This window comes from Manis javanica, chromosome X (assembly GCF_040802235.1).
Source record: "Manis javanica isolate MJ-LG chromosome X, MJ_LKY, whole genome shotgun sequence".
In the NCBI taxonomy this organism is placed as follows: Eukaryota; Metazoa; Chordata; class Mammalia; order Pholidota; family Manidae; genus Manis; species Manis javanica.
This window is the reverse complement of record NC_133174.1, coordinates 135431511-135446961: the sequence shown is the minus strand read 5'-3', so window position 1 is coordinate 135446961 and position 15451 is coordinate 135431511. Positions and strand designations below refer to the sequence as shown.

The 15451-nt window shown below is 36.1% G+C and overlaps 1 protein-coding gene across 13 annotated transcripts in view; it reads right to left on the bottom strand.

Annotated features, from left to right (window-relative positions):
• Nucleotides 1–651: 651 nt before the first annotated feature.
• FMR1 (fragile X messenger ribonucleoprotein 1) overlaps nt 652–15451 on the bottom strand; it is a 39939-nt gene continuing 25139 nt past the window's right edge. For 2 of the 13 annotated variants that reach the window (XM_037015467.2, XM_037015457.2), the window contains 8 exons: nt 13499–13608; nt 12590–12724; nt 12013–12075; nt 9655–9741; nt 7049–7244; nt 5318–5500; nt 4745–4827; nt 652–2598 (listed from right to left, as the gene is read on the bottom strand). In XM_037015467.2, coding sequence (XP_036871362.1) covers nt 2437–2598; nt 4745–4827; nt 5318–5500; nt 7049–7244; nt 9655–9741; nt 12013–12075; nt 12590–12724; nt 13499–13608 — 1019 coding nt within the window. In that variant the 3' untranslated portion in view covers nt 652–2436. The other 11 variants (XM_037015462.2, XM_037015464.2, XM_037015459.2 and 8 more) reach the window with 11 other exon arrangements.

Sequence of the window (15451 nt, the reverse complement as noted above, 5' to 3'; positions counted from 1 at the left end):
GAGAATTATTTTTGCCTTTGAAGGACACATAAAAGATTACTTGCAAGGCATATATATATATGCTTCACATGATAAATAACTTTTCCCCCACATATTTTATATACTTTTTGTTATACTTAGAAATTTAAGACCAAGAGCAAACATCTGTCAGACTAATTTTTTGCTTTTTCATAAGTGCAACTTTTTAATAAAAATTTACATCTAGATAAACAATCTTAAGATTTTTTGAAACTTTAATAAGATTTTAAAAACATGACTTTGAACCGAAAAACATACACGTTTAGCACACAAGTATTGTAATATGAATCAACTCCAACTCCATTTGAAAACATGGTGAATCAAATTACAGTTTTAGAAGTTAGTAATTCACACTTAAGCAAGTTAGCGCCCTGCTGAATTCAGCCTTTGTAAAAAAGAGACTTAGTGCATATTTTATGGCACAAAGTGCTTTTGTACCATTTTGTTGATTTTTTTCACCTTATTAAACAAGATCAAGTTCTTGAAAGTTGGTAGGTAACGGCTAACTTCCTATAACATGTGAAATTTCCAATGGTAACAGTTACACTTTTTTAACAGAACACTTTCTATAGATTTCTTTTCCTATCTTAAAGTTTTAAAAGCAATCATTTGTAAGGATTGCATTAACATCAATTTAGCAGAGGAAGATCAAACTTTATTGAAACTGCTTGCATACAAAATATATTGCACTATAACCAAACAAATGTCAACATAAAATCCAATCTGTTGTCGCTAATATGTACAGAGAATATTGCCCAAGAGCAGTTACATTACAAGGTCATTCTACCTTGGTTAATTATCTACAGTATTTTAAACCAAACAGCTTACAGATGATGTGTGCAAGGTACCAATTTCTGTTTTCAATACTATACATTCCCAGAATAAATAACTAGAAATCAACATTAATGTTTGGCAATACTTTTAAAAGATTTTTTTAATGTTCTTGAAATCATGTGCAGTTTGCTGCCACTTTATATGCTTATTTGTATGCAAGGAAAAGTAACTATGAAATGAAAATTCAAAGAAACAAACTCACAATACACATCAGAGGCAGAACTTCGGTTTGTACGGCTCTGTACAGATTCAGTGGTACCCCAACTTGGGGGTTATTTTTTAAGAAAAATATAACATCTTAGAGTGAAGGTCCTTCACATATTTTTCCTTAGTAAATTTCATTCATTTTAAAAAAAGAAGACTCAAAACTCAACATGTCAAAAAATTAAAAAAAAATTAAAAAAAGGTATTATTTGATAACCAATCCTAGTTTGCTTTCCAACTCTGCTTATACATTAGACCTAATATTGCAAAGTTTACAAGACATTTAACCTGCTTCCAATGTTTCTTAGATAAAGTACCTGTACTTCACAGGATCTTTATGCACACATGGAAATGACCTTCCCATCACCACAAAATAAGCTGGAAATCAAAATATGAAATATGAAAAACCTCACAAAACTTGGGGAGAAAATTAAAAAAGCCCTAAGTTAAAACTGGTCATCAGGCCAAAGAGCAGGCATATCCTACTAACTTTCGACCAGGAAGATTTGTTCCCAGCTGAAAACATTTTAGCCTCTTGCAAATGAAAAGATAGTTCTTCTCCTGTCTCTACAGAAAAATTACAAATCCCTCTCAATAACACTATTCGTCCAACTTCAGTGCAACAAAACAAAAACAAAAATAAGCCCTATTCTTTATACTGCCTAACCTGATGTTCATTGTAAGGAAAAAAATATGGAAAGCATGCATCCTATAAAGTACTAATGTTTGACAGGGTTTGCTACATCTTTAACATTTAGTGTTTCCAACTTATCTTCCCTGAACTCTGCATCCAAATATAATATTCCTACCTGCCAAGATATAAAAAAGGCACAGATCATACAACTTTTTTTTTTTTTTGCTATTGAAAATGACAAACGTCACATCACACACATCTCCAAGTCCACTAAAATACTGGAAAAGTGGACCAGAACATAAAGTGACACAGGACATGAAATGATAGAGTATTTCATGAACTTCTGAGATTGGAAACAGAAGTCTAATATGATTACCATAAATGCTATTTATTCAGAAAAACTGTAATGTACCAGTGAGTTATAACCCAAAGTAGGAAAATGGTCTAAGTTAACAAACAGTATCACTGTTTGGTCCTTTAAAAAATAAAACAAACTAAAATCCTATCCTGAAGTTCTAAGTGTACTTAAAAGCAATGTTTCAAAATTTCAAGGTATCTTTTTTGTGCAAATCTGAAAATTGTTGCTTATGGCCAATACCAAAAAAATAAAAACCTTAACAGAATTTGTGTTCATTTCATGCCCTGTGCCATCCTGCCTACTATTTGTCTTTGGCCTAACAAAGTTTCTAATATGGAATAAGAATTATGGAAATGATATAGGAAATACAACTTCAGAATTATGCAATTTAGGGTACTCCATTCACAAGTGGTTGTTGACCATCCACGCTGTCTGATTTTTCCTTCTTCTGGTTACGATCTTTACCCGTGCGCAGCCGATTACCTTCACTGGAGGTATTCTGTAATGTTTTAGTGTGGACACTCCTTTCATTATTGCAGTCAACTCTGATCTAAAACAAGTTATAATTGTTATATACACAGAACACAGCCTATTGTAATCTGTAATTGGCCTGACAAGAAATTTAAGTCTGAAGTGTAAATTACATGTCAAAATGGGAAATGGGGGTGAAAATAGAGCAAGTGCAAGAAATTAAGGTCAGGTAGGATCTTTATTTGGTTTATTATTTTAAAATACTCTTCTTTAACTGGAACACCCTGGTCATCTCACTGCATCTAAAGTTAGATAAAAACTCACAATCCTACCGTGTCTTCTTCTAAGCAGAATAAAACAGTGAAAAACAAATAGTTAAAATGAGCTGTTATTATTGATTACAAGACATACATGCCTACATTAGCGTTCAAAAGAAAGGGTAATTCTTCAGAGACTGAAACCCAGAAGGAGGGACACAAATTAATGCCTTTCAATTTCTGACTTTACCAGGATTAAGAACTCACTTATTAACCAGCTTTTAGTTTACACCTTTGTATCTATCCTGGGTATGTTTAAGTTTCTCTATACTGAGGGTTCCCATTGTCTAGCAGAAAAATATGAGCATTGGTTTCTAGTAGCCCGCATTTCGGTAAGGCAAGTCAGATGATCGTACAACATGAATTCTGTCTGAAGGATACGAATGGTACAGGGAAATCTGAGGATGCTAATGTGTGGAAGGACTGGAATCCCAGGAAGGGCATAAGGATGAATGTAATTTAAAAAATAACATTCTAATGTCTATACAATATTCTAAGTGCCAACACTGAACACTTAAAACACTGCTAACAGAATTCTATATGCTGTGCAAAAGGAAGATAATGATGACCAGTGGACTTTAAAACCACCACAAATATTGATCTGCTTTAAGGGCAAATGCCACATATATCCCCAAATGGTTCACTGTATTTTCAGTGTATTTAAATGTTGGGTCCGGGTGTATGTTTTAAATGTTTGGTTGTCAAGGGTTCAGTGCTTCGATTTAGACCTATTTCTCATAGTTACACAGAAAACACAATCTTTTAGTTCAGCATTATTTTAATTACAAATATAATTATAAATATGTGTCCTTTTAACCCATGTGCTCAGATTGCCACATTCATCAAACATGTTAGCCTAAGTGAGGAGTTTCAAAATTGGTACCTACATGCCTTATATCTTCATAAAGCACATGTCCAGCAATCTATCTAGGTCTAAGGTCTTTTCTATGCTGGTTCTTAAGAACTCACCAATAGTTAACACATACTCACAACTGCCATGAATTCTAAGGAATATTCTGTCATGAAGATTCTTCTCTTAAAAAGTATCTCTCATTAATCTTGGGTGCTGATACCAAACCGACCCATAGTCAAGAAGGAACCTTAACTACTTATATGAAGAGTTAAGAGTTGAAGAAGGAGAAAACAACATGAATTCTGGAGACCAGACACCAGGGTTTGAATACACTCCACTGTATGCTAACTATGTGACTATGGGGCAAAGGGCTGAACCTTTCTAAGTTTCAGTTTACTCACCCAAAAAACTGAATAGCAAAACTACTTACCTCAGGGGGCTGCTGTAAGATTAAACGAGATAAAACACACACAAAACACTGAGCAAAGGTGTCTGGACATGTTCATGACTCATTTTAAAATTACAAAACAAATGGTTCCAGACAGGTGATGACCAACTGAGACAGGATTCTCAGAATAGAGGCTGGCTATAAACAAGCAGCTGCCTGATTAATCACGTGCTAGTCAAGCATCATCAGCCTGGTCTATCACAACTATTACCTATGAGAGGGATGCCTTCTTTTCCTTTCCATTCAAAGAGGACACCCTATACCTGCAACTCAGGGGAAGAGGGACCCACAGGGCTTACTCAGGTCTCTCCGTATATCCCAGGTTGTTCTTTCCTTGGGTAAGTAGGAAGACCACCAGTGGGATACTGAAGTTATAACGTGGCTGTCAGAGTCTTCACAAATACTTGGTCTGCATATCTCTGGAGAAATCTTTGTATACTTGTCGCAGAGGACTAAGAATTACTCACAATTGTAATGTTGAGAGGAAAATACTCCATATATATTAAATTCACAACCTTTGAACACGTTTAAAAAAAAAGTAAAATAAACTCATAAATCTCAAACCACTATAATTCAAACAATTGAGATGAAAAGACACACAGTTTACCTGGAGGGATCCATCCGCTGTTCTTCCTTTAGCCTCTCTTGGATTACGTGGACGATTATCTGTTCGGGAGTGATCGTCATTTCCTATGGGGGCATTTTTAAAAGGTTTGACAGTTACAGATTTTGACATGCTTTAGAAGTTCTTTATTTCCACACCCTCAATTTTTAGACCAGCCACAGAATCTAAAACATCAAGAACCTAGCAATTTTACATAATGGGTAATAACCTAGTATGCTACCAAGAAACAAAGTACTTAGGAGGCATTCAATTCTGCACCAACTGTGTTAACAGGTCAACCTGAGCTAATGATCAGATATTATGTTTAGAATCCCCAAAGAAGCTGAATTAGTTATCAGTGTTTATTCACATATTCTACACAAACTGTAAGGAAAGCTGTCTAATATTCTGTTAATTATTGCATGAAACAAAGGCTTAGCCTTTCCTACAGTGATTAGTACAAAACAGGAGAAATGGGGTCTTAGTAACACGTCACTGAATCACTAAGACTTTTCAAAGCACTTCAGGCAATTGCTAAATTCCCCTTTATGTCATAACAAATGCAAACTCCTGTACCTTTGAAGCCACCTCCACGTCCCCTTCCTCCCTGTCCTCTTCCTCCCCCGCCACGCCTTCGGCCGTCTCCTCTGCGCAGGAAGTTCTCCCTCTCTTCCTCTGTTGGAGCTAATGACCAATCACTGAGTTCATCTCTGTGGTCAGATTCTGTTTCAGAAGCATTTGATGCTTCAGAATTAGTTCCTATCGAGAGTTAAAAGTTATATACCGTTGTCCGACTTAAAAAAAAGTTAACAGAAGCTTCCAGAGATGTTATGGGGGCAATCCAATATTCTTCCCAATTTATAAGTCTACCAAAGAGCATTATCACCTTCCATTTTGTAAAACAAATGATCTCAAATCAAAATGAAGGGTTTTAGAATACCTGAGGTAATTCTGATTTTAAGCATTTTTGGTTTTCATTTAAAAAAACAAAGGCATTTTTTTTAGCCATTTAATTTCAAACCTGAGTTTTAGCCACATCATTAAACAGCTGTGCTCCTTTAAGTATCTGTACTCTCTGGAGGAAGGGTTGTCTACAACAGTCAAATGCAATACCTTGATAAACAAAACCTCTATAAAGAGAGTTCCTTTTAACAAGGTTTGGCCCAGGGACAGAGGAGAATGCACACATTTTGGTCATTTCTGAGAGAGTGGCAAACAAGGCCACCATGGCAACTGTCTCAGGAAAGGTCTCTTGTGGGATCAGGGACTGGACCTCACTGAAGGGGGAAATGCTTGCCTGATGCTTGGTTTACAACCTTCCCTCCCACTCCCACTGGAATAACTTATCGTTAATAAAGGAATTTTTATAATCAATTCATTGTGCCTGAGGGGTGAGTCATTGACAGAGGGGTGGGCGTGGGGAAAAGAGCTCCATGGTGAGGCGGGACTTCAACAGCAGAAAGAACAGACTGTTGGGAGAGGGTTAGGGGTTAGGTTCAAGGTTGGCCTTAGGAGTAGATGTGACTCTCCCCCACTCCAGAGTATCAACTCTACTACCTCTCTCTCTTCCTCTGTTGGAGCTAATGACCAATTATAGCTTCACCATTATAGCTTCATTCCTGTGGATCTTGAAGGCTTTTCCATCTTAAAGAGGTCCTTTTTGAAATGCAAATATTTGTGAGATGGATTACACCTTATACCATCATTAGCAAGTTACATAGTAGATACACAGTTGAGCAAGAAAGACTTAGGCACTGACAGGTGGGGACAGCGTTCAGTGGAAGGTACTGGGAGAGAAGAAAGAAAGAAGCACTGACAGAAGAGCTGGAAGGCAAAGAGAAAACTTCGCCTACTTCTCGCCTGTGCCTAGGGCTCACTTTGGCCATGCCACTCAAAATCACCTTATGAGCCACAGGATGCAGACCCCTGATTTACACAGTCCATCCAGCAAGTATGACCAGCACATGCCTGACAAAAAATGAGCCACAGTACACAAATGAAAAAAGTTTTGGCTATACAGTAATAAAATCAGGAAAGGCCTTAGGAAAGTCATCAACACACAAGGGCTTAAGCAGATTCATCCCCAGTCAGAACGTGTACAGAACTCACACCTGCCCTGTGAACTCTATGTGTTATCATCAGGTTTTTACTCTGTATGTATGTCTCTGTAACACACTTTGACACACTGGTGAATTGGAAACCATGTAGTGAGAAATTGTTATAATGGGGTTCTGATGAATATTAGAGATTAGCAGCTATTAAGTCAAGGAACAGATAAAGTTACTGAGTAAAATGCTTAGTTTGTACCTGAAGTATATCCAGGACCGCGTCTGCCGTGCCCCCTATTTCTGTAAGGTCTACTACCTCGACCCATTCCTTGACCATCATCAGTCACATAGCCTTTTTCCTTATCTGTACGATTTGGTGGTGGTCTAGAACTAGCTCCAATCTGTCGCAACTGCTCATCAATTTGTAATCTCTCCAAACGCAACTGGTCTACTTCCTATTTAAAATATACAAGATAACAGTAAAAATAATTTGACATTTTACTTAATAACACCTTTCTCCTTTTCATTAGATAAAAAGTATACTGGAAATACTCCAATTTCAGTTCTAAATTTACAGTAAACAGTTACACAGAATTATCAGGAAATTGAATGGTCTCTATTTAAAAAGAAAATTACTATTGTTAACAGATTATTGATGTCCAAAATTAGAGATATAACAAAAATACTCAGCATTAAAATTATACTGATCAGAATTTAAAGTTGTTTGATTTGGCATGATTATCAACTGAATCAGCTAAGGCACAGATACGCTAGTTTTTGGGACTTCTTGATGAGAAGTTATTGAATAAAAGAACTCTACAATCTATGAATACAGATAAATGACACTTCAGGTTTAACCAGCTAATCTTAAAGGACACATTGTAAATGATCTTAATTGAAATATAGGTTCGCCAGTTAATATCTTTCTTTACAAAGCCCCGAGTTCGGACCATCTTTGGATGTGATTAGAAAATTAAGGAACCATTACTTTCAATGAACAGAAAATACTCCTATTCCTTTTGGGGGGGGTGGTGAGCAATATTTAATAGCTGATCAAAAAGTTAGGTCTTACATCATGCCTTGAGAACCTCTTAAAGACAACAGCTCTGCGAGAACAAGTATGACAAACAGTATAAACTCAATCCATCAAAATATATATCTGGGGTCCACTGACAGACCCTTACACACAGTGCTTCCAATTATGTTGGGTTCTGTCAAATCCAGATGTAGCCTTAATTCTAATCCTTGTCCTTCCAATCTACCCATAAAAATCTCATTTACTCGCTATAGGGAACCGGAGCCATAACTATAGTAGTACTGGGTGTCTCAGTCAAGTAGAGGCCATCACAGGGACTGTCTACATGGACAGTCACTGGAGAAAGTCTCGGTAAAGCTAAGTTCCTAAAATCTTGGTGGTGGCAGCTTCCGGAAAACAAAGGACAGGCAAGGACCTAGGTAAGTTTCATTTGTACTCTGAAACAGAATTTCTGTTTTACAAAGGACTTGAGCAAAGTATAGACTGCAGCTGAGTGAGTGGCTGACTCCAAAAGTAGAGTGATACTCATGGAATGGGTATATCTTGCAAAACAGAATGGTAGTGCAGGTTATCCCACTGGGGCAAAGTGGTCACCTTTTGGTGAGAGATGCCAGACCCAATCAAGGGAAGACCTGGTGATGGAAAGAATGGCAGCAGCACAGCTGTGATAACCAAAAAAGATATTTAATTGTGAAGAATAAATATAAAGATCTAAGAAAGAACATTAGTCAAAAGAACAAGGGATTGATACAATGCAACCCTCTCTCTTTCCATAATTATTTAAGCTAAGAATAAGAGGAAAAACATACATAACATATTACACCTAAAAGCTACTTTAAAAGACAAACAAATGAGTAAATAAGTGGGTTTCCTACCCATGCAAACCTTGCTGGATGAACCTTACCACTTTCAATTATTAACTGGCCACTGTAAGAATGAATGAAATACATAGCTACTGCATTTTTTCTTCCTTATTTGCATACAAGTAGAAATTATTTAATTTTCTCTCATAAAACCAAAAAAATTCTTAAGAAACCATCAAATAAAATACAAACTTGGATTGCTTTTAAAATGCTACTTAGTGCTAATCACTTTAAAGAAGAAATTATAAAAGTGACTTGGATAAGATTCCATTTCACTGAATTACAGAACATTTTCACCAAGAGGAATTTAAAAAAGCACGTAGTCTAGGGAAGTGACTTGCCTAAAGTCACACAGCTAGCTCACGGCACAAGAGAGACTAGAAGCAAATGGCCTAGCCTGCAGCCTCCTGGTTCCTGCCTTCCAGTTAGCAATCTGAGCAGGCTATCTGTACAAACACTAAAATGAGCACTTCCAAGAGAGCACAAATCATTTATATTTTGTAGAAGAGAGTCTAGAGGAAAATATCAAGGGTAAACATTTAAACAGAGAACTTCAGGAAACACTGGGCTCATCCTTGATAAATGACATAAAAGGGACAACAAAGGCAAGTGTTATAGACACAAAATTTGGCCTGGAAAAAACTCACAAAGGCTGGGAAGGATCAACTGGATGAAAAGGCTATGTATAGGATTACCTAAATTGAGTGTAAGGGTTTAGCAGAAGAATAATGGGAAATGGGGAAATCGATTGAGAACTGGGTTATTGGTTCTTAAATTTATGATGGAAAACTGACTCATGTTTTCAGAAGGAATAAGCTAAACTCAATGAGTACTTTCTCTGCTACTTTTTATAGGTCATTGAAAATGTACAAGCTAGAAAGAATCTTGACTTCTAAAAGAATGACCACGGAATTTTTATATTTTAGTACAAAAGGGTTAGAAGTTTAAAGTTCTTGCTGTTCTCACCTTTAAATAGTTCAGGTGATAATCCAAAAGAACAGTGGCATTAGCAATGCTGTCCTTTGTTCCCACAAAAACAAATGGTACCATACCCTGAAAAAGAAATGGTAACAATGATCCTATAAAATCAATGATGGATTAATCTGAAAAAGTATAAATAATAACTAAATTCCTAGCACAGGGTCTTACAAACAGCAGATACACAAATGTTTGTTGAAAATATAAATTAGTACATGAAAAAAAAAGTAATTGGCATATTTTATACACCTGTGAGGAAGGACAGATCAATAAAGAGACTCCTTAAATTCACTAGGTCATTATGCTTTAAACACTACTGTTAAATGTTGGCAAAGTCACAAAGCTTCAGTATGAGATGCATAAACAAAACAAATACTTTAAAATACTCTAATTCAGTTGCTACAAGATTAATCTAGTAAATTCTTTAAAAAAATTCTAAATTAGATAGTAGGGTACAAAAGTAAAAACTAAACCAATTTTGCTAACCAAGTCAACAGAATATAAGCAAAACACAAAGAATCAGGGTAAAATAAAATGCACTGAATAATTATTCTGTGAAGAAAAAAACAAGTACATCCATGAGCATGAAACTTAGCAATTGTAACGCATTTCAATAATGCACTCCAAATACTATAAAGGGCTGAATCATAAGGACCTTCTTTCTATGCTTTTAAATAAGGAAAAATTTTAAAAAGGAGTATATGAAAAATTTATACTTTTAGCCCATCAGTACAAATGAGAAAAAAAACTATTTCTTGTCACAAGTTATAGGGAAGCGTAGGCCAGTTGTACAAACTAAGAGCTGGCAATTATAACATTCAAAGTTAAGAATAGTTCAAGATTTTGCTACTGAAGAAACACACATGGTTACTGATATTCACAAGTGACCAACAAAAACCATACAGTGGCTTTGATGTGAACGTTATTATAATTTTCTAGGCGAAGTTGCTAGGTGTGAGAAGCCAAGAAGCTGTCTCTTTAGCAAGTACCACTCTTTTAAAAAGAGCATTCATTTGAGAGGTGTAGCTACTGCTGGGCTGCTTTTGCTTGCTTGTATTCGGTACACAGCATCTTAAACCTATGTGGGACCGGAACAGTTTTCTTTTTCCTTCCACATGAACGTGGCTGTTAATGGGGAACAAAACTGAACAATTAGGAAATACTGCTTGCAGACTGACCTTCCATCTGGTAGGCAAGGTACTGTTTCCTAGTAGCAGTGACCACCTCAAGAAATCAGGCACTACTGAAAACCCATGGGCTTCCTATGGACTTTTTTTTTTGGCACAGAGTGATACATGAACTATGAAAATAATCAGGCCTATTGAGTTAGACCCCTTTTTCTCAAAAACATTTCTTTTGGGTTTTTTCCCCAATTGACTTTGCTACAAAGCAGTTAACCATAATATTTTCCAAGATGTCATATGACGAAATACTGTATGACCTTCTCTCTAGATCACATATGACCAAAATAAAGCTTTAAAACCCTATGTCACAGACTTAGTTTGACTTAGGAGCACGTAATTTTAAAACATTCTTTCTTGCAACATATCTAAACTGTCGGTATACCCAAGTGCCACTCTAATTTAAGCATATTGCTAGTGGACCAGAATAGTAAATTAAAACAAAGGTGAGAATAGAATGGTGGCCTTTACTATGGATACCAGGTAAAATTGAGTCCCTGTTCTGGGATGAGAAATGGGCTGCCCAGCAGAGAGGAACAGCCAATCTACTTGCAGTTATATTTCTCTTTGTAAAACGGCATTTTTACTTTTAATCTCTTGTGAGTCATAACATTCTCCCCATAAACAGTTTCTATGGGCCAGGAAGAGAACTCACAACCTGGCTGAGAACAAGTGAACATCTCTGTAGTAAGTGCTACAGTAGGGTTGGGAACACAGTGGAGCACAGAAGGGGTCAAAGCTCTTTAGGGGAGGGGACATGTGGAAAGCACACAAGGAAAGCTGCACAAGGAATAATAAGGTAAAAGGGAGGTGGCAAGTTGGAGAAGGAGAGCTCCAGGCAGAGGAAACATACGTGTATGTCTAGAAGCAAAAAAGAGTGGTGTTCAGAGAGCTCTTAAGTACTTCAGTGTGGCTCAAGCTTCCCTAGACTGCAAGGGGGAGGAGTGGTAAGAGATGACACTGGACAGGTGACTGTGAAAGAACAGCCTTGTAAGCAATAGTAAGGAATGTGAGCTTTCTACCCAGGGCAATGGATCCACATACCCACAAACACTTCTCCACCATTCCCCAACCCTGATGATTATTATTTGTAGTCTTTCTTAACAAGGGGAATAAACATTAAAATATAAAATTAAAATGTATTTTTCAAGGAATGTTTTCCTACCTGCCAAGCCTTGAGTTCAGGTTTCTGGGATTCCCCTGCTACAATTGATGAAACCACTAACACCTAAAGCAGTATAAGGAATGCAAGTGATGTCATTAACTATAACAAATGATACACAGAAGCCTGAACGCAGGACTTTCACTGCAGGACTTCTAAACCCATTTCTACACACTTAGGTTAGTTCCAATATTTGAAAACCAGTTTCTAAAATAATGGCTTTAAGTAGTTAACTAACTCATATAATAGAAGGTACATTTTGAGCTACTATAACCTGCAAAATTTCAAGAGATAAAGTATGAAAAAATAAAAGTCCACCCTCAAAAGAAAAATGTGACCATTAACTTGCAATCCCATATTTTATGTTTACAGTGTAAGATTTGTCACTGTGAATAAACTGAAAAGTAGGTATATAACTTTGGCTTGTAATATCTCATAAGCTGGCAATCAGATTTGAAAAAAAAAATACAACATGAGTAGCCTATAAGCCTAACGAGAGAAAACACCCGAAACAGCAATTGTGACATCTGGGTTGAAGAAATTACTTTTGGTATAATTCAAAGTGACAAATATTTCTTACCCTCTGGACTTTTGTACTGTTAGGCTGAGAAAAATGAGCACTGCTTTCCTTTATATCTATATGTTTTTTTTCTTCTGACGGAGTAGGTCCAACTCTTGAGTTACTGGAAGGTAGGGAATTTGGTGGCATATTTTCCTTCGTAAAAAACACAAAACACGGAAGAGAAAAAAGGACTGATTTTTAAGACTTTATTTAGCTCCATTATTGTACCAATGATATTTTAAGAATATAAACTATTATAAATACTTCTGGCAAACAAAATTACAGAATGCAAAAATTATGCGGTAAACATTCCCCCTCCCCACCAAATTTAACTTCAGCCAAAAGCATCTTTCACAAAAGAAAAGCTAGACAATATGTGAAAACCATGGCCATCTGAGGGAATTTTATTCTACTGGAGAGCCCACACCATACTTTTAAAAGTCACTATCAAGAAGTATATATTCATGAAAAAAAGTGAAGGCTATAAATTTAAAGATTGAGAAGAGATGCTATGCTCAGATAAAAATCTGAAACATATAAAAGAAACACACACACACACACACACCAACTAAACAAGCAAAAGGATGAACACCAGAAAACCTAACGGTTTTCCAATTTGGTCTCTTGTCACTAATATTAATATTTGGAAAGTGCTTTACACTGTTTTTGTACATGTATGACTACTCATTTTAAAGATAAATAAGAGTTAAAGGGATTAAAGTGACTAATCCAATATCACAGCATTAGAGAACACATTAGGGAACAGAGACCATTATCTACAACTATAAAATTAACTGGTGTGCCTGATCAGAATTTTACATTCACATTATGTGCATATTACAGAGGCCCCAAAATTACGTCAAACAAAACAATCAAAACCTTGTACTTTTATTAGACAAACCAAAACCATATGCACTAGGAACATACCTCTTCTTGTGGAACAGTTTTCTCATTTTCAGCCTCAATTCTCACCCTTACAACTCCTGACTTGTCCACAATCTCTTGAATCAGTTTTCCATTTTTTCCTATTACTTTGCCTAAGTTAGGAAATGAATAATTCATGTTTGGTTAAAAAGATGTACCTCAAACTAGTAAGCACACCCCACTGTAAACCACCTTATTATTTTACACACACACACACACATATTAAACTGGCTTGTTTCATTAGGTCGTCATTATTTAAACTCCTTTGGTTAGGTATTAGAGTTGACTAACACTCATCAACTGACTGGCTAATTTGAATTTTTAAGGCAGTTCAAAGACAGGCTCTTATTTTGCATAAAAGCGTACACTTTCAACTTGCTGCTACAGGGGTGTGTATCACTGCAAAGTTCTGTAAAAGTAATTAAACGACAGATAATAGAAAATACATTCATTTCTTTATTCAACAATTATTTAAACTCCACCTGTACTTGATTTAAATTTCCTTCTTTGTCCATAGTAAGTATTTTTAGAATTTTATTATGGCACATTTATAAAAGATACTCTAAGTTTAAAGTGGCTTAAGCAGCTATACATACATCTGAAAGAAGTGCACATTCCTCAGGCCAGTGTGTTAACAGACTCGTGCTGTGCTACCACTCACAAATTTTATCAGTATATTCAAAGGTGAAGGGATTAGTCACAGAAGATTAAGAAATCACACTTTAAGAGAACTCAAAAACACAACAAAAAGGTTTAAAATCAATTCAAGGTTATTATTCAATAACATCTGTTAAAACTCCAAAGACCTCTAATACCAGTAATGAATAGGCACTTGATTCTTTCCCTCATTTTATAAAATGCGATCATATACTTGATTGGGAAATGACTGCTTTCATAGCTATCACCATGCATTAGCATAAAGCAAGACATTAGAAATAACTACTGATTCTAATCTGTTAATAACTACTGATTCTAGGAATCTACATGTGAATTACACCCAATTCCACGGGTTCCCCCAAGCTATCTAAAGCACCCTCCCACTAGGAAGTTTATCATGTACTTGCCCCACCATGTCATCTAAGGCAGGAATGAGGGAAAATCTAGAAGACAAAATTTGCTTTCAGCCAGTCCTAGCTAGAACTCCAAGCAAGCCCTCTGACAACAGGATCTTGTGGTTCTTTTAATTAGCACAGCCTTGGCACCCTTGCTGTGTGTGGCAGCCTCACTCACCCCCATAACCTCTTTTGACTCATCAGGGAACAGAGCTGTCACCTCTCAATCAGGACTCTTGATCTAGCTCCCTTCATCAATTATTTCTGCTCTTTTCTTCAAGTGAAAAGTGGTCGGAGGGAGGAGAGAGGTTACATGGAGTCTTCCCATTTTTAATCTATTAAAACTTATGTTTTCATGAATCAATGCTGATTTTAATAATGGTCTAAATGAGTCAGCAAAAAGAAAAATGAGATTTTGGCACATATTTCCATTAATATCTTAACTATCCTGAGTACCATGTGTTTAACTACAGCTGATAGAATAATTAAACCAATTCTTTGGCAAAGTGGACAAAGAATAAGCAAATTTTAGGAAAGAAAGGTAAATCAGTGTATATACTAAGAAGAGTTTGTGAAAAATAAAGAGATCATAAATCATATTGGGGGACTAAAAGAGAACTCATGCAATACTGATTACACATTTCCCTGAAGATCTGCATTGCTAAATCTTACTACATAAAAACATTCCTGGTGTTGGAGTACACAATCTATAAAACATAATTGCTTTTATTTTACTAATTAGAAACAAAACAAAAATCAGGCTGATTGTATTTCAGCAGGCTTTCCCATGAAAGATAATTTCTGGGGCCCTCTTCTCTCCAGGTACTACTACAAGGAGCATCTACTTTTAATAGTAAATAATTCAATTTTGCATTACAACAATTATTTCCAAATCCCAACTGAC